Source organism: Nicotiana tabacum, chromosome 19, assembly GCF_000715075.1.
Source record: "Nicotiana tabacum cultivar K326 chromosome 19, ASM71507v2, whole genome shotgun sequence".
NCBI classification, from domain to species: Eukaryota; Viridiplantae; Streptophyta; class Magnoliopsida; order Solanales; family Solanaceae; genus Nicotiana; species Nicotiana tabacum.
In genome coordinates, this window is record NC_134098.1 from 58049022 (window position 1) to 58073973 (window position 24952).

Sequence of the window (24952 nt, forward strand, 5' to 3'; positions counted from 1 at the left end):
TCTTCAAGAAAAAGGATGGCATTTCAGGGGTTGAAGATGCGAGGTATAAAGCACGATTAGTTGCAAAGGGCTATAGTCAGGTACAAGGAGTTGATTTTAATAATATTTTCTCTCCTGTTGTTAAACATTGCTCTATTTGTGTCTTGCTTGCCTTCGTTGCCATGTATGATTTGGAATTAGAACAACTTGATGTTAAGACAGCCTTCTTACATGGCGAACTTGAGAAACAAATATACATGCATCAACCCGAAGGATTTGAAATTGAAGGAAAAGAAGATCATATTTGCTTGTTGAAGAAATCCTTGTACGGATTAAAGCAGTCTCCAAAACAATGGTATAAAAGGTTTGATTCCTTTATGTTGGGTTATGGTTATTCGAGGAGCATGTATGATAGTTGTGTTTACTTCCAGAAGTTAAATGATGGTTCATTTGTGTACCTATTATTATATGTTGATGACATGCTCATTGCTGCTAAGGATTTAACAGAAATTCACAATTTGAAAAGTCAGCTGAAAAGTGAATTTGAGATGAAAGATTTGGGAGCAGCTAAAAAAATCCTTGGCATGGAGATCAAAAGAGATCGAAAAGCCAACGGGCTATTTCTGACCCAGAAGAAGTACTTGGAGAAAGTCTTGGAGAGGTTTGACATGAAAGATGCTAAACCAGTTAGTACTCCTCTTGCTGCTCATTTTAAGTTATCAGCTGCTCAGTTCCCGCAGTCAGAGGAAGAAGAGAGGTACATGGCACAGGTTCCTTATTCCAGTGCAGCCAGCAGTATTATGTATGCAATAGTTTGTAAACGTCCAGACATTTCACAAGCAGTGAGCGTGGTAAGCCGGTATATGGCTTGCCCTGGTAAAGCACATTGGCATGCTGTGAAATGGATTCTCAGATACTTGCGAGGTACTTCAAACACATGTTTGGAGTTTGGGAGAAATACTAACACTTTGGTTGGTTTTGTAGACTCAGATTATGCAGGTGATCTTGACAAAAGAAGATCACTTACAGGCTATGTATTTTGCATCGGTGGTTGCGTTATTAGTTGGAAAGCTACATTACAATATGTAGTAGCTTTATCTACTACCGAAGCAGAATATATGGCAGTGACTGAGGAGATCAAAGAAGCTTTATTATTGAAGGGTCTATTTGCGGAACTCAGTTTATACCAATGTGGTATTACCATTTTCTGTGATAGTCAAAGTGCCATTCACTTGACTAAAGATCAAATGTATCATGAGAGGACAAAGCACATTGATATAAAGTATCATTTCATCCGAGAAACCATTGCTGGAAGAAAAGTCTCTGTTCAGAATATCAACACTAGAGACAATCCTGCTGACATGTTCACAAAACCTCTTCGAGTGTCCAAGTTCAAGCTTTGCCTGAACTTGATTGGCATTTATGAAGAATGATTTTGCCCATTGGCATTTTTGCGGAGAAGGTGGAGCAAATTTACTATATATAAGCCAAAATTAGGCCAAGGTGGAGATTTGTAATATGGCCAAATTTTTATGACATTTGCCATGACATAATATCCATTATAACAAATTTGTGGTTCATGACATTTGCCATGACATAATATCCATTATAACAAATTTATGGATCATGACATTTGCCATGACATAATATCCATTATTAGGCCAAGGATTTTTTGTTATAAATAGAGGAGTTTCTCCTCATTTGCAAACACACCAACTCAAGAGCTTTTCACTCGTCTTTCTTTCTCCTCCTTTATTTTATTATAGAGTATTTTGTAAGAGAGTGAGTGTTGGGAAACACTTGTGTGAACCCTTTCTTTGGAGTGATCTTGTGAGGTTATTCTCTTGGGGTATTTGGGATTAATTAGAGTATTTACTCTAATTTTGTACTCTCTTTTGTACTCTTGTTGGTATAGTGAAATTGCTCCTCTCCGCTTGTGGACGTAGGTCACCTTGACCGAACCACGTTAAATTTGTGTCTTCTTTATATTCTTTAATTGCCGTAATTATCAACTTCCATTGTCTTTGTTATTGTCATTATACCGTTGTTTGGCTAAATTTCGCACTGCCCGGGTTCTCGATCCTAACATAGTACAACTAACAACTGATTTGCAGTACTCAAATCAATAAATGCAAGACACATATGTTTTATATACATATTTATCAACTGGTTATTATTAAGTAAAATATGTATTTTCACGTTAATAATATCGAACTACTAAGATTGAGTTGTAAACTAAAGAGATTCAACTTCTTTACCGGAGAAGGTAATTCATCTCTCATTTATATTTGGTGTTTGGAAGAATCATAATTAGTTTTTGTTTTGCAGAATGAACCATTTTGAAAATGGACCAGAAAAGATTGAATTTGCCAAAATTAAGTACTTTTTATGAAAAAAATTATATTGTGGATGTCCATTTATTACTTCACTATAGATAATCTTCCTGAAGAAGATTATCCATTTAGTACTCTGTTGAAGTTTATCTATAAGTAGTTGATACAGGCAGGTTGCAAGCAGCTCAATGAAATGATTTGCAGCAGTTTCTTATTAAACAGGCAGGTTGCAAGCAGGTCATGCAGACAACTTACAAGCAGCTAAAGAAAAGCGTTGCAGCTGCTTCCTGAAAAGTCTCGCAGCTGCTTCATTTCTTCTATAAATAGATGAGTTTTTAGTTCATTATGTACATAAGTTTGAAGTTTGAATAATATATCAATCTCTCTATACTTGTCTTCGGTTTATTTACTTTACAGTTTTTATTTTATAACACGTTATCAGCACGAGACTCTGCCATCTCGAGCAAATACTTTGAAAGCATCACATAATATGGATAATCCTCAAATTATGTTTGGATCCAAGACCAACCATGAAGATATTTGTGTAATTGATAGTGGAACAACTCATGCCATATTCAAAGATCATAAATACTTTTCTTATTTACATAAGGAAAAAGCAAATATTTCTATAATTTCTGGTAATATAAGTTTGATTGAAGGCTCCAGAAGAGCTATTGTATTTCTGTCTAAGGGAACAAAACTTATTATAGACAATGCATTATTCTCCTCCAAGTCCCGAAGAAACTTGTTGAGTTTTATGGATATCCGCCGAAATGGGTATCATGTTGAGACGATAGATGAAATGAATATGGAATATCTTTGTATTACAAAGAATGTTTCTGGCCAGAAGTGCATTGTAGAAAAGTTATCAACTTTATCTTATGGCTTATACTATTCAAATATTAGTACAGTTGAAGCACACTCTATCGTAAACCGAAAGTTTACTGATTCAAATACTTTTGTGCTTTGCCATGGCCGTTTGGGCCATCCTGGATCAATAATGATAAGACGAATTACTGAAAATTCGAGTGGGCATCCATTAAAGAACCTGAAGATTCTTAAAATGATGAGTTTTCTTGTAATTCTTGTTATCAAGGCAAAATGATCACTAGACCATCACCAATAAAGGTTGGCATTGAGTCCCCTACCTTTTTAGAGTGTATACATGGGGATATATGTGGACCTATTTACCCACCAAGTGGGTTGTTCAGATATTTTATGGTCCTAATAGATGCATTTTCAAGATGATCTCATGTGTGCCTACTATCATCTCGCAACCTGGTGTTTGCAAAGTTATTAGCCCAAATAATTCGGTTAAGGGCACAATTCCCAGATTATCCTATAAAGGCTATTCTCCTTGATAATGCTGGAGAATTCTCATCTCAAGATTTTGATGATTACTGTCTATCAGTTGAGATAAAACTTGAACGTCTTGTAGCTTATATTCATACTCAAAATGGCCTTGCAGAGTCATTTATTAAACACCTGCAGTTGATAGCAAGACCACTACTTATGAAAATAAAATTACCCACTACTGTTTGGGGCCATGCTATCTTGCATGCAGCATCATTTATCTGTCTCAGACCGACACATTATAATAAATATTCTTTGTCACAATTAGTTTTTGGTCATGAACCAAATATTGCCCATCTACGAATTTTTGGATGTGTTGTATATGTGCCAGTAGTACCACCACAGTGCAGTAAGATGGGCCCGCAGAGAAGGTTAGAAATATATGTTGGGTCTAAATCACCCTCTATTATTCGCTATCTTGATCCATTGACGGGAGATTTATTTACTGCTCGATTTGCAGATTGTCGATTTGATGAAACAAATTTTCCACAATTAAGGAAAGAGAAAAAGGAAATCAAAAGAGAAATTGTGTGGAAAGTTTCATCATTATCTCATTTTGATCCACGCACCCCTATATGTAATCAGGGGGTCCAGAAGATCATCCATTTACAGAATATAGCAAATCAAATGCCAGACGCATTTACTGATTTGAAAAGGATAACTAAGTCACATATCCCTATAGAGAATGTGCCTATCCGAATTGATGTCCCAGCAGGACTATCTACTAGCATGAGAGCTAGTGAACCTAAAGCACGCCTGAAGCGTGGTAGGCCTTTGGGTTCTAAGGACCGAAATCCTAGAAAAAGAAAATCGACAAATGATCAAAATGATATTATGAAGGGATCTCCTGAAGAGACCCAAGATCTGATTAGTTCTGAGATTCCTGAAGAAATCAATAAACCCGAGACTCAAGTGAGTGAGGAACTTTTAATAAGTTCTACTAGTGATGGGATTAATTTAAACCGATCTGAAATAGTGGTGGATAATATTTTTGCATATAATGTTGCACTTAATATTATGCAAGATAGTGAGAATCTTGAACCCCGATCTGTCGAAGAATGTCGACAAAGATCTGATTGGCCAAAATGGCAAGAGTCAATTCAATCGGAATTAAAGTCACTTGCTAAAAGAGAGGTCTTTGAATCAGTAGTCCAAACACCTGCTGGTATAAAGCCAGTTGGTCATAAATGGGTTTTTGTGCGAAAAAGGAATAATAAAAATAAAGTTGAAAGATACAAAGCTCGCCTTGTTGCACAAGGATTCTCACAACGACCTGGAGTCGATTATGAAGAAACATATTCACCCGTTATGGATGCCATAACATTTCGATATCTCATCAGTTTAGCCTTACGTGAAAGGCTTCAAATACATCTAATAGATGTGATTACAACTTATCTATACGGGTCACTTGATAATGAAATTTACATGAAAATACCTTAAGGATTTAAAATGCCTGAAGCATATTTAAAATCTCGAAAAATGTACTCAATCAGATTGCAAAGATCTTTGTACGGTTTAAAGCAATCTGGACGCATGTGGTATAATCGCCTTAGTAAATATTTGCTGAAAGAGGGTTACATAAATGATGTTATTTGTCCATGTATTTTTATAAAGAAAATGGCTTCAAAATTTATTATACTTGCTATTTATGTTGATGACATAAATCTTGTTGGAACTCCAGAAGAGCTCCAAAAGGCAATTGAATATCTTAAGAAAGAATTTGAGATGAAAGATCTTGGAAAGACAAAACTGTCTTGGTCTGCAAATTGAATATTTAGCAGACGGGATCTTTATCCATCAATCTGCCTATACAGAAAGGGTCTTAAAACACTTTTACATGGACAAAGCGCACCCATTGAGTACACCAATGGTTTTTCGATCACTTAAAGTGAATAAAGATTTGTTCCGACCTCCAAAAGAGGATGAGGAACTCATTGGTCCCGAAGTACCCTATCTCAGTGCAATTGGTGCACTAATGTATCTTGCTAATGCTACAAGGCTTGACATAGCATTTTCTGTTAATTTACTAGCAAGATATAGTTCTTCTCCTACACGGAGACATTGGAACGGGTTTAAGAATATATTGCGATATTTAAAGGGAACTCTTGATATGGGTTTGTTTTATGCTAACAAAGATAGTGCATATCTTGTTGGTTATGCAGATGCAGGTTATTTGTCTGATCCCCATAAAGCTAGATCTAAAACCGGGTACGTGTTTATATGTGGAGGTACTATCATATCATGGTGCTCCACAAAGCAATCTATTATTGCTACTTCTTCAAATCATGCTGAAATAATAGCTATTCATGAAGCAAGTAGGGAATGCGTATGGTTGAGATCAATAATTTATTTTATTCGAGAAAAATGTGGTTTGAAATGTGAGAAAAGACCCACAATTTTATACGAAGACAATGCTGCATGCATAGCCCAATTGAAGGGAGGATTTATAAAAGGAGATAGAACGAAGCACATTTCACCAAAATTATTCTACACACACGATCTTCAGAAAAATAGTGACATTGATGTGTAACAAATCCGTTCAAGTAACAATCCGGCAGATTTATTCACTAAATCTTTGCCAACTTCAACTTTTGAGAAGATGGTATACAATATTGGAATGCGGAGACTCAAATATTTGAAATAAGGTTTTTATCAGGGGGAGTAAAATACGCGATATACTTTTTTTTCCTTACTAAGGTTTTTTCCCATAGGGTTTTCCTTACAAGATTTTTAATGAGGCAGCTAGAAATGCGTATTACTAAATATGTGTACTCTTTTTCCTTCGCTAGGTTTTTTTCCACTGGGTTTTTCCTAGTAAGGTTTTAACGAGGCACAATACCTTTTAATGAACATCCAAGGGGGAGTGTTATAAAAATAATTATATTGTGAATGTCCATTTATTACTCCGCTATAGATAATCTTCCTGAAGAAGATTATCCATTTAGTATTCTGATGAAATTTATCTACAAGTAGCTGATGCAGGCAGGTTGCAACCAGTTCAATGAAATGATTTGCAGCAGCTTCTTATTAAACAGGCAGGTTGCAAGCAACTCATGCAGACAGCTTACAAGCAGCTAAAGAAAAGTCTTGCAGCTGCTTCCCGAAAAGCCTCGCAGCTGCTTCCTTTCTTTTATAAATAGAGGAGTTTTCAGTTCATTTAATAGAGGAGTTTTCAGTTCATTATGTACAGTTGTCTTCGGTTTATTTACTTTACATTTTTTTAATTTTATAACAGTACTTATGATTTAAATAAGTTTTATCTTTTTTAAGGCAGAATAGTTTGATAGACACTTGTACTTGTACTGTTTTGACATCCCGTTACCTTTATTTTGTGAAGTTTCATTTAAGCACTTGTACTTGTTTAAACATAGTATTTTAAACGTCTCTAACCATTAACTGAGCTTATGTGGCATTTATATGGCTGAGGTGGACAAAGCGCGTGATTTATACGCACATATAGTACGTGAATTCACTGAATTGGTGATTTTACTTCAATCGAAATAAGAATAATACAATAACAATAACAACAACAACCTAGTATAATCCCACTAGTGGGGTCTGGGGAGAGTAGTTTGTACGCAGACCTTACACCTACCCTAGGGTAGAGAGGCTGTTTCCGATAGACCCTCGACTCCTTCCCTCCAAGAACTCCCCACCTTGCTCTTGGGGTGACCCGAACTCACAACTTCTTGATTAGAAGTGGAGGGTCCTCACCGCTAGAGCAACCCACTCTTGTCAATAAGAAAAAGACAAAACCAAAAAATAAACAAAAGAAAAAAAGGAAAAATATAACATAACTCCCCTCCCTTACCGTCCTCTCGTTCCCCCCCCCCCCTTCCCCCTATCTCTTTTCTTCATCAGATCCCTCCCCTTCTCCTTCTTCATCTTTCTTTATTTCTTTTTTCCACAAGATTTTCTTCTTTGTGCATCCCTTCTTCCCTCAATTTGTCTCTAACCATCTTCTTCTTCTTTTCCTTTTCTATGGTTTCACCATTTGTTTTCGGTGGTTAAAGCTTCTAATCAAAACTATTCTTCCACCAATATTCTCCAAAAACAAAAATATTTCAAAATAAATAAATTAATTAATTTTGTTTGAGTGTCAATGTTTCTTAAATACTAAGCTTGTTGGGTATCATTTCTTGGAGATAGAAGCATTTCAAAATTTTGGACTTGATGGTTATCTTCTATGGCTACTATTTTTTTTGTCAGAGGCAGAAGGACTGGTGTCGCAATGGTCACTAGTGGGTCTAAAAATGGATAAGACTGGTGAAAGTTGCCGGTGAGCGGTGGAGTGATTGTGAATTTGTGTGTGTGTTTCCCTTAAAATTTTGTTAAATTATGTCGGTTTGGATTTGGAGAAAATGTGCAGATGAGCCATTATTTTTGGTGGGTTGACTGAAGCATGGTTTAAAGGACCAAAAAATGGGGGAGAGAACATGATACAAGGGGTTTTAATTTTATTTTTTCAAATGGAATTTTTAATTGACAAAGATAAAAAAAATGACATGGAAAGTGATGTGGATCTTATGTGTCACTCCCGTCAAGCAAGTGAGAAACACGTATCATAGTCATTATAAGGAGGTGTTTAAAATACTCTGTTTGGACACGTACAAGTGCTTAGATGAAACTTCGCAAAGTAAAAGAACTGGGATGTCAAATGATACAAGTACAAATGTCTATCATGTTATTCTGCCCTTTGTATATGGGTGAAATCGAGCTCATAGTAAGCCAGGATCTAGACATGGCAACAAGGGACCGAAATCGAGCCAAAGTTCCACTGGGCCAGAACCCGGGGGCATAACGCCTGCCTTCGAGAATATCCAGGCCATGGTCCCAGAATCAGTCTTAGCCTTGATCGACTTTGAAGGACATTGTCGGAAAATCAACCATATCTAATAGAAGGCCGAAATATCTATAACCGGCAGAATATTACGGCGGGGATCTCGGCACGTATCGGTAAGGAACCGACAATCCGTGAATCAGAAGATTTTTTACCTTTATAGAGTTGTACCTAAAATAGGACTCCCCTACTATATAAAGGGGGTCTGATAATTCATGATACACATGGTAACACGCACTCAAAAGCAATTATATTATTATTTTCTTTGTCTCCAGCTCTTGTTCTTTCTCGTCTATACCGATCTCAGTGAGCTCAGTTGGAGATTGGCTATTTCATTAAGGCTGAAACTATCCAACTCGTGTGGTTTGAATTTATTTTGTCTTTGTTTATTCAATAGCAATTTAAGTTATTGCTTTGTATCAAATTAATCCGCGTATCTTTAAAACCACAAATAAATTAAATTGTTATCCGATTTGAGGGTAAACAATTTGGTGCTCACTGTGGGGCTAAGGATAATAGCGGTAATTTGATACAAATTCCTATAACACGCCTTATTTTATATTTGTTCTTTGAAGTTTCTTTGATTCCAGGTTAAAATTGAAATGTCAAACCCCTAGTCTGCCCCTCTAAACATGGATGCGGAGGCCAGCCACCATGGCGAGAACAACAATGTAGCACCCGGTAACGAGGTGCCCCCAGTCGATCTCGGCGGAGTTCCGGCCGCGGACCCTATCGACGCCAGTTCGCATGTGGCCATCAACACAAATTTTCCTATCGATCCCTAGAACATCATGCGTAGGGAAGTCCGATCAATTGCCCAGATTCCGCGCAGTGGTGAAAATGATGGGATCAGTTTATAGGTGATCTTCGAAATATTACAGGCTCAACAGGCAGCGATAGCCCAGTTACAGAACCAAAGTCGAGCGCCAAGCAGGGTTGAGCCTGAGCCATCCCGGGAAGTCACCCGCAGAAATAAACCGATCACGGAGAGGCCGAATGAAAATGAATCGGGGACTAACCCCGAGATGATAAAAATGCTCGAGGAATTGACAAAATAGATAGAATTGGGGGAGAAGAAAATCGAAGCCAATGACAAAAAGGTGGAAACCTATAATTCCAGGGTCGACCAAATCCCAGGAACACCTCCGATATTGAAAGGCCTGGATTCGAAGAAGTTTATTCAAAAACCTTTTCCTTCGAGCGTAGCGCTGAAGTCAATACCAAAGAAGTTTCACATGACCGAGATTCCTAAGTACAACGGAACGACCGACCCAAATGAGCATGTGACCTCCTACACATGCGCCATCAAAGGGAACGACTTGGAGGTTGACAAGATCGATTTTGTCCTGCTGAAAAGGTTTGGGGAAACTCTGTATAAAGGAGCTATGATATGGTATCACAATTTACCTCTTAATTCTATTGACCCGTTTGCTATGCTTGCAGATTCCTTCGTAATAGCACACGTCGGGGGTATGAAGATCGATACCAGGAAGTCAGATCTTTTCAAAGTGAAACAGGGGGATAATGAGATGCTCAGGGAATTCGTGTCCCGATTTCAAATGGATCGGATGGACTTGCCTCTGGTCGCAGACGATTGGGCCGTTCAAGCCTTCACCCAGGGACTCAATGCTCGAAGCTCGTTTGACTCACAACAGTTGAAACAAAATCTGGTGGAGTACCCGACTGTCACTTGGGCTGACATGCATAATCGATATCAATAAAAAATCAGGGTCAAAGACAATCAACTCAAGGCCCTTTTCGGGTCCGTTTATTCTATTAGAACAGTTGACAGAGTCAGGAGAGACGTTGATCGTGAACCAAGGTCGAACCGGGATCGGTATCAGCCATACAAAGGAGACCTAAGTGGTAGTAGATCTGGGCGAAACCCCGTGAAAAGTGAAAGAAGAAGTGATCGAGGTCAAAACAACCGGGGACTCATGAGCAAAAATAGTTTTGACAGGCCCATCGGGCCGAAGGAAGCACCAAGGTTATTAGAGTACAATTTTAACGTCGATGTCGACGCCATCGTATCCACCATTGGACGTATCAAAGACACCAAATGGCCTTGACCTCTACAGTTTGATCCAGCCCAAAGAGATCCTAACTTAATGTGCAAATATCATGGCACTCACGGTCACAGGATAGAAGATTGCCGACAATTAATAGAGGAGGTAGCTCGACTATTCAATAACGGGCATCTCCGAGAGTTCCTGAGCGATCGAGCCAAGAACCACTTTAGGAACAGATATGGCAAGCAGATCGAACAGGAGGAACCTCAGCACGTCATTAACATGATCATCGGTGGGGTCGACATTCCCCGGGGGACGATACTAAAGCACACCAGAGTATCTATCACAAGGGAAAAATGGACTCGGGATTATATGCTAGAGGGAACCTTGTCCTTCAACAACGAAGAAGCCGAGGGCATCGTGGAACCCCACAACGATGCACCGGTAAAATCAGTACTTATGAATAAATCTCAAGTTAAGCATGTGTTAATTGATCCAGGTAGCTCGGCCAATATCATCAGATCGAGGGTTGTGGAACATCTCGGCCTATAAGATCAGATCGTGCCTGATGTTTGAGTCCTAAACGGGTTCAACATGGCATGTGAGACCACTAAAGGGGAGATAACATTACTAGTGAACACCGTCGGGACCGTTCACGAAATAATGTTCTATGTGATCGAAGGGGACATAAGGTACAATGCTTTGTTTGAGAGACCATAGATTCACAACATGAGGGCTATACCCTCGACTCTGCACCAGGTGTTGAAGTTCTCGATGCCGGGAATAAAAACAGTTTACGGAGAATAACCGGCCGCAAAAGAGATGTTCGCGGTCGACGAGGTGGTCCCGATATCCACACTTTCGACACCAAAGGAGTTGGGTCTGGTCATCAAGGGAGAAACCAAATAGCAACTACTGACACCGAAGCCGTCTCAACCGGAGAAGCAGGAGATGGATGAGGACGACGACTACGGGGTTCCTAGGTCTTTCATAGCACCCGACAATTCCGTCGCTACCAAATTAACGGTCGAGGAACTGGAGCAAGTCGTACTGATCAAACACTTGCCTGATCGAAAGGTATACCTGGGCATGATGTTGAATCCTGAGCTCAGGAAAAAACTCATTCAATTCCTTATATCTAACGAAGATTGTTTCTCTTGGTCCCACCTTGATATGACAGGGATCTCACCGAAAATAACCACTCACAGACTGAGCATGGACCCGAAGTTTCACCCGGTCAAGCAGAAGAGGAGAACCCAATCCGAGGTCAAACATGCTTTCATTAAGGATGAGGTATCTAAACTCCTTAAAATAGGGTCCATCCGAGAGGTTAAATACCCGGACTGGTTAGCAAACGTAGTATTAGTCCCAAAAAGGGGAATAAATTAAGAATATATGTGTACTATAAAGACTTGAATAAAGCATGTCCCAAGGACTCTTTACTTTTTTCTAATATCGATTGCATGATCGATGCAACGGCCGGCCACGAGATCTTCAGTTTTATCGACGCTTATTTCGGGTACAACCAAATTTGGATGCACCCGGGTGATTAGCAAAAAACTACACCTACTACTATAACGTGATTCCGTTCGGACTAAAAAATGCTGACGCCACTTACCAACGCTTAGTAAATCGCATGTTCGAAGATCAAATAGGAAAATCAATGGAGGCTTACATTGACGATATGTTTCTTAAGTCCCTACGAGTAGAGGACCATTTGAAACATTTGCAGGAAACCTTTAACATATTAAAGAAATACAATATAAAGCTAAACCCGGAGAAATGTGCATTCGGAGTCGGGTCCGGTAAATTTCTCAAATTTATGGTATCTAACCGGGGAATCGAGATCAACCCCGATAAGATCAAGGCCATCAAAGATATCATTGTTGTGGACAACGTGAAGGTCGTACAAAGGTTAACTGGACACATAGCCGCCTTGGGACGATTTATTTCGAGGTCATCCAACAAGAGCCAACGTTTCTTATCACTGTTGAAGAAAAAGAATAACTTCTCGTGGACCCCAAATTGCCAACGGGCCTTGGAGGATCTCAAGCGATATCTATCAAGCCCATCGCTGCTTCACACATCACAAACAGACGAACAACTATATATGTACTTACCAGTATCGGAGATAGCGGTAAGTGAAGTCCTGGTATGCGAAGAGAAAGGTACACAATTTCCAATTTACTATGTTAGCAGGACTCTTGGCGAGGCCAAAACTAGGTACCCTCACCTAGAAAAGCTGGCGCTCACTTTGCTAAACGCCTCTAGGAAGCTAAAACCGTACTTTTAATGTCACCCCATATGTGTAGTAACCACTTACCCATTGAGTAATGTAATGCATAAGCCCGAGCTCTGAGGACGGTTAGGCAAATGGGCCGTAGAGATCAGTGGGTATGACATCGAATATCGGCCTCGGACCGCCATTAAGTCTCACATTTTGGCAGACTTTGTGGCCGAATTTACACCGGCCCTAATACCCGAGGTCGAAAGAGAGTTGTTGAACTCGGGGACTTCTTCGGGTATGTGGACCCTCTTTTCGGATGGCGCCTCTAATGCGAAGGGTTTCGGACTCGGAATTATCTTGAAACCACCTGCATGTTATGTAGTTAGACAATCTATTTGGACTGTAAAATTAACTAACAATAAGGCCGAGTATGAGGCCATGATTGCAAGTCTCGAACTGGCCAAAATCTTGGGCCATAGGTGATCGAAGCTAAGTGCGACTCCCTCTTTGTGGTGAACCAAGTTAATGGGATGTTCGAAGTCAGAAAGGAACGAATGCAAAGATATCTTGATAAACTGTAGGTAACGTTACATCGGTTCAAGGAGTGGACTCTACAACATGTGCCTCAGGATCAAAACAACGAGGTCAATGCCCTTGCTAACTTGGGATCGTCGGTCGATGATGATGAGTTCAACTCAGGGGCGGTCGTATAACTCATGAGATCGGTAGTGGAAGAAGGTCACGTCGAGATAAACTCAACAAGCCTAACTTGGGACTGGAGAAACAAATATATAGAAGATCTGAAGACCGAAAAACTGCCTTCGGACCCTAAGGAATCGAGGACTCTGCATATGAAGGCGGCCCGGTTCAGCCAGTTCGAATACGGTACATTGTTCCGGAGAACGTTCGATGGCCCACTCGCAATATGTCTCGGGCCCGGAGACACCGAGTATGTTCTGAGGGAAATCCATGAAGGCACCAACGGAAATCATTCGAGCGCCGAATCATTAGTTCAGAAAATAATCAGAGCCGGCTACTATTGAATCATTAGTTCAGAAATGCTCCGATGATTCATCAACCTAGGAATTTGCTACATTCGGTCTTGTCGCCCTGGTCGTTCATGAAATGGGGGATGGACATCTATTGTTTATGATTGACTATTTTTCTAAATGGGTGGAAGTCCAGGCGTTTGAGAAAGTCATGGAAAATGAAGTCATTGATTTTATGTGGGACCACATAATATGTCGGTTCGTAATGCCGGATGAGATCGTGTGTAAAAATGGCAAGCAGGTCATCGACAGCAAAGTAAGCAAGTTTCTCGAAGATCATAAGATCAAAAGAACCTTGTCAACACCCTATCACCCTAGTGGGAACGGGCAAGCGAAGTCCACGAACAAAACCAAACTCCAAAACCTCAGAATGAGATTGACCGACGCCAAAGGAAAATTAAAAGAACTCTTTCCCGAGGTCCGATGGACTTATCGTATGACCTCGAAGTCCAGTACCGGGGCCACCCCATTCTAGGCTCGAAAATGTTCTAGTTGGTCTCCTAGAACTGTTAGATGAAAGGCATGAAGCTGCCCTCGTCCGAATGGCCGCCCAAAAATAACAGATCGAGAGGTATTACAATCGAAGAGCCAACCTTCGACACTTCAATGTCGGGGACATAGTGTTGAGGAAGGTCACATTAAACACCCGGAACTCGAAAGAAGGGAAGCTAAGTCCGAGCTGGGAAGGTTCGTATCAGATTATCGAGATCACCGAAAAAGGGTCGTACAAAATTAGATCAATGAACAATGAGCGACTACCGAACAACTAGAACATAACTTACTTGAAATGATATTACTGCTAAGGTACGACACCATTTATTTCTTTTATTTATTTACATTTTGGACTAACACTTGTAGGCAACCGTTAAAGAACGATACAACTTTTTAGGCCTGAAAGCTCGTGTTGCACTCTTTTTCCCTTGAACCGGTTTTGTCCCAAATGGGTTTTCCGGAAAGGTTTTTAACAAGGCACCAGTGGATCGTGCTAACTTAGAACCGAAGACCGGTTGTCAACAGTATCCGAGGCTTCTCTATGATCGACCTCGAATACTGGGGGCATCACTGTCAGATAACGATTATTGCAAGGAAAGAAACTTTGTGCTCGAATAGTCTAGGCTCGATCGATAGGATTTACTGTAAGGGCCAAACGGTCAAATGAACTGTGCCCACATAGACTGCCCGAGCATGGACACAAATCTTGAACACATGTATAACTTCGTATATTACACACAAAATTAAAAGGAAGTTTCTACCTTGAGATAAATATTTTGCCCTTGAAAATTTTTCTTTCTTATATTTGATCCCCTAAAGACATCGAGCCCAAGGGCCACCTCACTCGGTGACTGTTGCCCAAGACAGATTCGAATAGCCATGGATAATGAAGTTCGGGGGCACTAAACTTATTTGGCAGTGCCCGAACTTTAAAGGCTACGGCCACCCCCATTCGGGAATGGTTATCTCGGTTAAGCCCGGATGATTTGGGATAACAAGCCCACTAGGCAACACCCAAACTAGAAAGGCTATGTCCGTCTTAAAATGGCTCGGAGACGTCCAAGACCCATAACCAAAAAAAAGGCCTTCAAAATTTCTAAGCTGGTTCAAAAGGCTACCCTCGTCGAATTGTAATCTAAAAAATTCTCAGTACTTTGGGGAAAGCTTCGATTCATACTGAGCCCCCCACGAGTTTCAAACAAAATAATATCGAAAATAAGGCTTGTTCGAACCTCCGAACAAGACCTAATTACTACGTGCTAAGGCGTTCGATATCTTTACAATCACAAGGAAAAAGGTGAAAGGAAACGAGCTTTAAAAGTACAAAAGTACAAAAACAAGAAAAATTCTACAAGGTACTTAAACGGCTTGGTCTCTACCGGAGCCTGCCACGTCGGCGAGACCATCAGAGTCTTTTCTGCCCCCGGATCCGTCCGAGCCACTAAGCATTTTTGACCTCGACCGACAAATCAAAACACTGAGCATGAACTTCCTCGAGGGCCTCCCTTCGGGACTGCCACTTCACATACTCGACAATATCTTTTAGGTGGTCCTGGTCTGCCTCGGCATCAGCTTTATACTGGGCTACCATCTCGTCGGCTTCGACTTTTGTTACTTCAACCACCGACTTGGCCGCCTTAAGCTCCATGGTAAGGGTCTCTCGATCAGAAACAACCAAGCTTAGCCGAGACTGGAGATCCTCAATCTTTTTGGACCGTGCCTCAGCCTTCTCCCTCGTCGCTCGAAGCTGCAACTCTGCCGAGGTTAACTGTGCCCGGACAGTCTTCTTTTCCGAGGCTAGGCGGTCCATCCTGCCTCTCTACTTTTTGACCTCGACCTTGACTGCATCCATCTTGGGTAGGAGCTCGTTGATCCGATCAATATTCTGTTGAACCTGCGGGTTCCGACCATTAGACAACGTGTCTAGCTCATCGTCACTAAATTCAAAAAAAATTACATGTTCAACCAGGTCCACGTGTTATTTCTGAGCCGCTTCTAACTCAGCTCGAAGGCTCTTAGCCTCTCCTTCACGCTACTCGTTAAGAAGTTTGAATGTGTGTCTCTCTTCTTAGTAAGCTCTCTCACTTCGGCTTCGAGTTGGTACATCTCATCCCGGTACCGGAGGAAAATTCAAGGTGAAGCACCTAAGCCTACAAATACGAAGAAAAATATTAAGATTATCAATGAATTAATTTAAGTATAAAAGGATAAATTGAAATCATCGAGAGTTATCTAAAGTTACCCGGTTCAGCACCTGTTGTGCTTCGTTGAACAGGAAGGGCGCATCTACCTCGTTCATTTTGGCCTGATCTTCTTTGATCACCAGGCACCAAAGGTAACTGGCCACCCTATGGGGACGGAAAGAACCCGGGCATCCTCCGGAACGGTAATGATAATGGACTGCTTCAGATCAGGATCTACACTCGGGGCAAGGAACCAATTGACCAATTTCGGGCTCGAGTTAGGACCGCCTGCCCCCGAGGTCGGACTCTTATATGGTACCTCTATGGTACCCAATCCCGTGACGTCTTCTGTGGCAGTGGAATCCACGCAATCAAAAAAGCAGCGGAAGGGTCGTCCGCCCTGTGGGCCCCCTCGTTGGGAAAATTTTTCACTATTTGGACCTCGTTGTACATGGACTCGGTGAACGAGGGCGACTGGATGATGTCTATCACACCAAGTAATCAATATTCACCGGGTCCACCGGGCCTAGTGTAAAGGGATAAGTGTAAACACTTAAGTATCCCTCGACATAAGTGGTAATGGCCACATCGGGGTCGGGGACCACTATGTCCTTATCGGCCCAGTTGCAATCTTTTTGGACCTTATGGAGGACCTCTTCGGGGATCGAGCAGATGTATCTCGAGACCTCCTCACAACGGCCCTGTATTGAGGAAGGCTTTTCGACCTTGAAATCGACGTTGACCGAGCATCCCCCGAGGATAAACATTTTCAAAGGGGGTACAAGTACTGGTTCATCGACAGCCGCGCGCGGAGCGGTCCCCTCGGCCTCAATAGCCGGCCCCGAAGAAGGAGTTTCTTTCTTGGGAATGGTTTTGAAAGTTTTTTCCATTTCTTCAGAGAATGATAATGGAGGAAAATTTGAGAAAGGACAAGAAAGAAAGGAAGTTGAAAGATTAGACTTTTTGTTTTGAGAATGAAGATGGGTAAAGATTCTTGCACAGGACCTCGAATAACCGGGGTAAAAGTGCTAAATACTATTGAAATTTTAAAGGTACGAGGGTAGAAGTTTTGGATGTAAAGTTAAAATGAACGAAGAAGGGGATATTTATAGTAGTTCAGCTGCGTTTCGCATTCAGGAACGGCCGACCGGCGGCTGACATGCATTTAATACCATTGTGACTTGACTGACGAGATGTTTCGGTTATTTTGTCGTTTATGTCACGATGTATCGAAATAAGAATCAGAAGCTCATGTCGTTTCTCGTCGTTTACTCTCCAAAAAAATGAGGGTCTACCTGTATACGGGTGAAATCGAGCACATGGTGCATCCTACCCTCCGACAAAATAAGCCAGATTCGAGACATGGCAACAAGGGACTGAAAATTGAGCCAAAGTCCCACCGGGCCAGAACCTAGGGGCATGACGTCTGCCTTCGAGAATATCGAGGTCATGGTCCCGGAATCGGTCTTAGCCTCGATCGACTTCGAAAGACATTGTCGGACAATCCAACATAGCCAACAGAAGGCCGAAATATCCGTAACCGACCCGAATATTACGGCGGGGATCTCAGCACATATCGGCGAGGAACCGGCAATCAGTGAATTAGAAGATTTTTTACCTTTTATAGAGTTGTACCTAAAATAGGACTCCCCTACTATATAAAGGTGGTCTGATAATTCATGAAACATATGGTAACACGCACTCAAAAGCAATTATATTATTATTTTCTTTGTCTACAGCTTTTGTTCTTTCTCATCTCTGTGAGCTCGGTTCGAGAATGGTTATTTCATTAAGGCTGAAACTATCCAACTCGTGTGATTTGAGTTTACTTTTGTCTTTTTTTATTCAATAGCAATTTAATTTATTTGTTTGTACTAATTAATCTGTATATCGTTAAAACCACTAATAAATTTAATTGTTATCCATTTTGAAGGTAAACAAACAGTATTGTAGTGAAAGTCGAACCTACTTTAAATTATTTTATTTTGATCTACGTAATGCTTATAAGTTTGTTCCATCAAATAATTTCAAGAAACAGGACCTCGGGAAGAACTTTTGTTTTAAGTTGAAAAGAATAGGTGGCTGGCTTAAACGGAACCTACAAACCAGCACCTGTATAATCAAGATTGAAGTGTTCAAACAAGCACTGCAACACGTGTATTTCCAACTTCTAATATATTGACCGCACTGCTCCTTCTTTTTCCTTCCTGGCGCTATTTAATGGAGCTCGATATGATACCCAGTATTCAGTGGAAAAAAAATGTATACTAACTCGTTGGAAACGGAAAAAAATGAGTCAAGAACAACCAATAAAATATGGGGACGTGTTCGAGGTCTCAAGCCAACTTGCTTCAAAACCTGTAGCGCCACAAGATGCAACTATCATGCAGTCAGCTGAGAGTATAGCACTAGGTCATGTTCCAAAAGGGGGTCCTGCATCAATTATGCAGTCAGCCACCGCTCAGAATGAGCGTATTGGTGCCGTAAGCCGTGATGACATGACGGATATCGCCAGAGATGAAGGTGTCACCGTCTCTCAAGCAGAAGTTGGGGGTACTCGCTGTTGAGGTTTTTTGTTTTTAAGATAAAATAGTCTTAAAATGAGGGTGAATGGGAAATGGAGGGAAAATAAAATTTTTGAGTAAAATTTTAAGTTTTCCCCTCTTGACAATGAGACATTGTCCCATATTGGAAGAGGAAAAGATTTTTGGTGGGTATATATATATTTGCTCTTCTTGTAGCTCTTAAAGAGTTAAGAAGAAAGCAAGCCTCGCGCCGTCGTCGTCGTCGCTCGCTCGGTTCGGATTCGGATTCGCAGATTTTGTGACTTTCTTATTGGAGAATGAGCCTCAAACATTTAAAGAAGCTATGACTTCTTCGGAATCATTATTTTGGAAAGAGGCAGTCAATAGTGAAATAGAATCCATATTGAACAACCATACATGGGAATTGGTTGATCTTCCTCCTGGAAATAAACCTTTGGGTTCTAAATGGATTTTTAAGAGAAAAATCAAAGATGATGGCACTATTGATAAATTCAAGGCAAGACTCGTAGTCAAAGGGTATAGACAACGAAAAGGTCTAGACTACTTTGATACATACTCTCCAGTTACAAGAATTACGTCCATACGGATGTTAGTAGCATTAGCTGCAGTGTATGATCTTGAAATTCATCAAATGGATGTTAAGACGGCCTTCTTAAATGGAGAGTTGGAGGAAGAAATTTACATGAAACAACCTGAAGGGTTTGTGGTTTCAAGTAAAGAAAAGAAGGTATGTAGACTTGTTAAGTCTCTTTACGGACTAAAACAAGCACCCAAATAATGGCATGCGAAATTTGACCAAACAATGTTGTCAAATGGTTTTAAGATAAATGAATGTGATAAATGTGTATACATTAAAAATGTTCCAAATCACATAGTCATTGTTTGTCTATATGTGGATGATATGCTGATAATGAGTAATGACATTGCCAACATAAATGCTACTAAGCATATGCTCAATAGCAAGTTTGATATGAAAGACAAGGGAGTTGCTGATTTAATTCTGGGAATTAAGATCCATAAGACTCCTCAAGGTCTGGCATTGTCGCAATCTCATTATATTAAGACAGTACTTGAAAACTTCAAGCACTTGGGCTTTAAAATTACAAAGACTCCAATTGACATGAATCTTGCATTAGCAAAGAATAAAGGTCAAAGCATATCACAATTGGATTATGCTCGTGTGTTGGGATGCTTAATGTATATCATGAATTGTACACGACCAGATATAGCTTGTGCTATAAGTAAACTGAGTCGATATACGAGCAATTCAGGCCAATCTCATTGGATGGCAATGAAACGAGTTTTGGGATATTTAGAACATACCCAGAACTTTGACTTGCACTACAGTAAATTCCCTGGGGTGATTGAGGGATACTGTGATGCAAATTGGATCACCGGTTCAACTGATTCTAAGTCCACGAGTGGATATGTATTCACTATTGGTGGAGGAGCGGTATCTTGGAAGTCGTCCAAACAAACATGTATTGCCCGCTCTACAATGGAGGCTGAATTCATAGCCTTAGATAAAGCCGGTGAAGAAGCTGAATGGCTCCGGAATTTCTTGAAAGACATTACATTTTGGCCCAAACCGTTGGCCCAAATATGCATACATTGTGATAGTCAAGCGGCAATTGAAAGGGCTGGGAGCGTTATGTATAACGGTAAATCTCGTCATATACGACGAAGACATAAAACCGTTAGGCAATTACTCTCTAGAGGAATTATCACGATTGACTATGTAAAGTCAAGTGATAATGTGTCGGATCCACTTACAAAAGGCCTAACTAGAGAGGTAGTTGAGAAATCATCAAGGGGAATGGGGCTATGGCCGAGAACAAGTCATTGTGGCGGTAACTCTACCTAGAAGACTGGAGATCCCAAGATCTAGGTTCAAGGAGATCAAACAAAGTCATTAATGACGGTTCAACATTGTCAAATAAAATTTTAGTCCGTTCTCGTGATGAGACAATGTTCAGTACCAAGGATAAAATATTAAGACTTTTTAATGATTTCTAAATTTGATACAGGGTATATCAAATAGTGTATCTACAGGATGACACGTTTAGAAATCACATATGTAAGTGTGAAGTGTTAGCTGCTTCAAGGAGAACTTTGTAAGGCCAGTTCTCTACGCACTTATGAAACCAGGCGGTGTTCATGGCTGAAACGAACACAACAATGAGAACCAAAGACGGTTAAGGGTTGATTGTGTGACTTATGGTTGTCTAGGTATACACCAAAGATCGACGGTTCAAAGATATCAAATCTACCGATTGACCGAGTATATCCGACATAAGTTTACTACGGAAAGTTCAAAGGGAAACCTACTTATCCAGATGCGATTAATCTTTGCTTGTAAATCACACAGTTTTTCCATGCATACTTCCGTGATATAGCCATTCCCCATTCATGTAGGGGATTTTTGAGGTTTTTTGTTTTTAAGATGAAATAGTCTTAAAATGAGGGTGAATGGAAAATGGAGGAAAAATGAAATTTTTGAGTAAAATTTTAAGTTTTTCCCTCTTGACAATGAGACATTGTCCCATATTGGAAGAGGAAAAGATTTTTGGTGGGTATATATATATATTTTCTCTTCTTGTAGCTCTTAAAGAGTTAAGAAGAAAGCAAGCCTCGCGCCGTCGTCGTCGTCGCTCACTCGGCTCGGCTTCGGATTTGGATTTGGTCAAATGATCGATTGATTGATTAATTTTTTTAGACCAAATTTATTTGTTAATAGTAAATATTAATGTAAGATTATCCGTATTTGTAACGGATATTTTTCAATCCGTGTATTGACCACCAGCTACAATAGCAGCCGCCTAATGCTCTTCCCACCATGAATGTGCTTGCTCCATAAATAAGTGCTTGCTCCACAAATAAGCTAGTGCATGCTCCACCATGGAGGGTGGACGATTATTCTTCTTCAACACTGGCTGCTATATATATGTGCAGCAGTTGTTGAAGAAAGACACACACAATACACAAGACACAAAACTGAAATCGCTCAACAGATTTGGCTATACATTGCACTCCTTCCTCTCAGCATTTTCATACGATTTTTTGAGTTTCTACTCCTTCGTTCTGCATTGTTTTAACTTCAAACAAAGCAACTGTAAGTGTGATTTGCTACCGAACTTTGTGTTCGCTGGAACACTGGGGTTTGAAGTACCGCTACACTAATGTGTGATTCGTTCTATCGTGGGAGGAAATAATCCATTACCTTAGATACTAGGAGGGGATTAAATTCCTTAAGGAAACACTGTGAATTCAGTGGGCTCGAATTAATTATTGTTTCATTACGATAACTTATATTTTACAGAATTATTATTTACAAATACAGCAATATTGGCGGGACTAACACTCGCCTTGTTTCAGAAGCTGTCGGTGGCGAGGTACGTACTACTCCACTATATATCAAGATATTTGATCGGGGAGTTCATGAAGTTTAAAAAAATTATCTCTTCTTGACATATACCAAAACTAGTTTTAGGCTCATGGTTTCAAATTTGTACTAGTATGAATTATGAATATAAGAGTACTATGTTATTAAAGATAAAATGTAAAAGTTAAAGCAAAAATTCTTTAAATTAAGGAAGGTATCATTTAAGATTAAATAGGAAAAAGTGTCTAAGATGTAGTATGCACTTTAATATTTATTGGGTTAAACTGAATTCAAATATTCTAATTTGAAAACATAAAAAGTTGAACGCATATATATGTACTGCGAGTGCCATAAAGCTAAATAGGGGCGCACAAAATACTGCACTTTTGGGGGTTGATATGTATTAAAGCCAGGAAAAAAAAACATTAAAGGATTTTATCAATTTTAGGTTGTTGGACAATATATTTATCCATCAGAAGCAGGTGATGGAGAAAGAGCTGCACGATATCCTACAACAGGAGTTCAGTCCGAGTCCACTACCATAGGTGAAGCTTTGGAGGCAGTAGCACTTACTGCAGGGGATAAACCAATTGAGCAGAGCGACGCAGCAGCGATACAGGCTGCAGAAGTAAGAGCTACAGGACTAGGTGAGGTGATGCCGGGAGGTATAGGAGCAGAAGCTCAACATGCAGCTGCTATAAATGCTCGAACCACGCCAGAGGATGATAAGACTACTCTCAGTGATGTTCTAACAGTAAGTCATTTCATATGAAACAATTAACATCATTCTAGAACTTAGAAATATGTCACCCTATCTGACACGATTAGAACTCTCAGTGATGTTCTAACAGAGAACTTAAAAAGTATGCCTTTTAACTGCTGGCAAAATCGAGCCACTTTGGTTATGGCAAGGATACGAATGAGATACTTTTTCAATGGAGGGCAAGAATATTCTATTACGCGTAGTATAGGGATATGTACGTTGACCCTTTTGCGTCTTATTAGCTATAATAAAATGACCCCCGTGTAAAAGAATCAGCTAGCGGATAGAAACTAATTCTTGTTTTTTACTATTCTTTAGGATGAAACGAGCAGGCTTATAGGTGACAAGGCAGTGAAGAAGGAAGATGCAGAAGGAGTAGTGGGTGCTGAAATAAGGACTAAGAGTGACTTGGCTACACACCTTGGAGGCGTAGCAGCATCTATGGCCGTAGCATCCAGTCTGAACGAATTCTAAATCAGCGTTTGAGCACAATCCGAAATATAATGGGTCTTTTTGTCTGGGTTCTGGTCTTTGTTCCAAGCTAGTAGTTTTGTGTATACACAAAACCATCATCTGTTTTTGGGTAAAGGTATTCTCTTAGAGTGTAGGCTTGTATGGTGGTTTTGCAAGTTTTGTGAACTTTTCAGGCGTATAACTGGGGAAGTTTATGTTAATAGCAAAGTCAGCACGAGTTCTTTGGTCGATTAGAGCTTAATCCATTTCTTTCTTATCCTTTTTTTCTAATTAGCATTACTTAGATCGGATGTCAATTGAGTTCAAATGTTCCAATTATATTCATGGTCATGGATCAGTGTTGTAAAAATAAGCTATTAATTCATAAGTAGCTTAAATTCCATACTCTATACACTCTGGTAAAAAAAATAAGTGCACCTTCAAGTGTTTAAAAAGTGTGTAGCATCGGTTGTTTTGGGGTTTCTTTAATAAATGGTTCATTTGGGCACCTCTAATATATTTTGGGCACCCAATTTCAAGCTAGAAAGCCTAATGTCCACTCTTAGACGTAGAAATGACACGGGTAGCCACTATTTAAGAATTAGCAAGTGTGTCATGAATTTCAGTTTTTCAGTTCAAATTCCTGAATTATCCTGAAGTTAAAGATTTTTAGTTTAAAATTTGAGCACAAAATAAGTGTTGACTAATATCTAAATAGCATCTCTGAGAATGACTATTTGTGCACTTGCCCCACTTGGACGACCCGAAAGCCATATGGGGTAATTGAGTGATGGCAAGTATTGAACCCATAACTTGGCTGGGTCTCTGTGCAAAGCGCAGTGATCAAATTAAAAAAGATCTAATCTTTTCTACAGCTAATCTATGAGATTTCTATCTGCCATGCCACCTAATGCGATTTACTTGTATACGGTCGAAATAGATTTCGACCTTCGTACGTTTTATGGAGTTCGAATGGTAAGCGACCGAAGTGAGATTTCGAGACGAGTTTCGAAGATAGTACAAACAAGCTTCGAGCTCCAAGACCGATCGAGGAATCGGCTCGGTATCATTATCGAGCCCATGACCAAATCGAACCGCAAGGCAACGTGAAGATTGTCGGAGACGCACAGACCGATTGATACTCACCCTGAATGTCGAACTCGAATCAAGGCCGAGGGCTCGACCCAATACCGAGCTCGAGCAAGTATCGAGCTCGCAGACAAGAGCCGTTGCAACCGCACTAGGGGAGAGAATCTTGGCGGGAATCGAGGAAGAGACAATTCATCATGTGTTCTCCACTATATATTTTTTATTATAAATAAAGTAAGATCCCTTTACTATAA

At 40.2% G+C, this 24952-nt stretch overlaps 1 protein-coding gene across 1 annotated transcript; it reads left to right on the forward strand.

The window, feature by feature from the left end:
• The first annotated feature begins 18756 nt into the window (after positions 1 to 18756).
• On the forward strand, positions 18757 to 24095 carry LOC107817608 (late embryogenesis abundant protein D-34-like). Its single transcript, XM_075239100.1, has 3 exons — positions 18757 to 19011; positions 22842 to 23147; positions 23475 to 24095. The coding sequence occupies exons 1-3, from the start codon at positions 18757 to 18759 to the stop codon at positions 23628 to 23630; spliced, it is 717 nt and encodes a 238-aa protein (XP_075095201.1). The 3' UTR covers positions 23631 to 24095.
• The last annotated feature ends 857 nt before the right edge of the window (positions 24096 to 24952 follow it).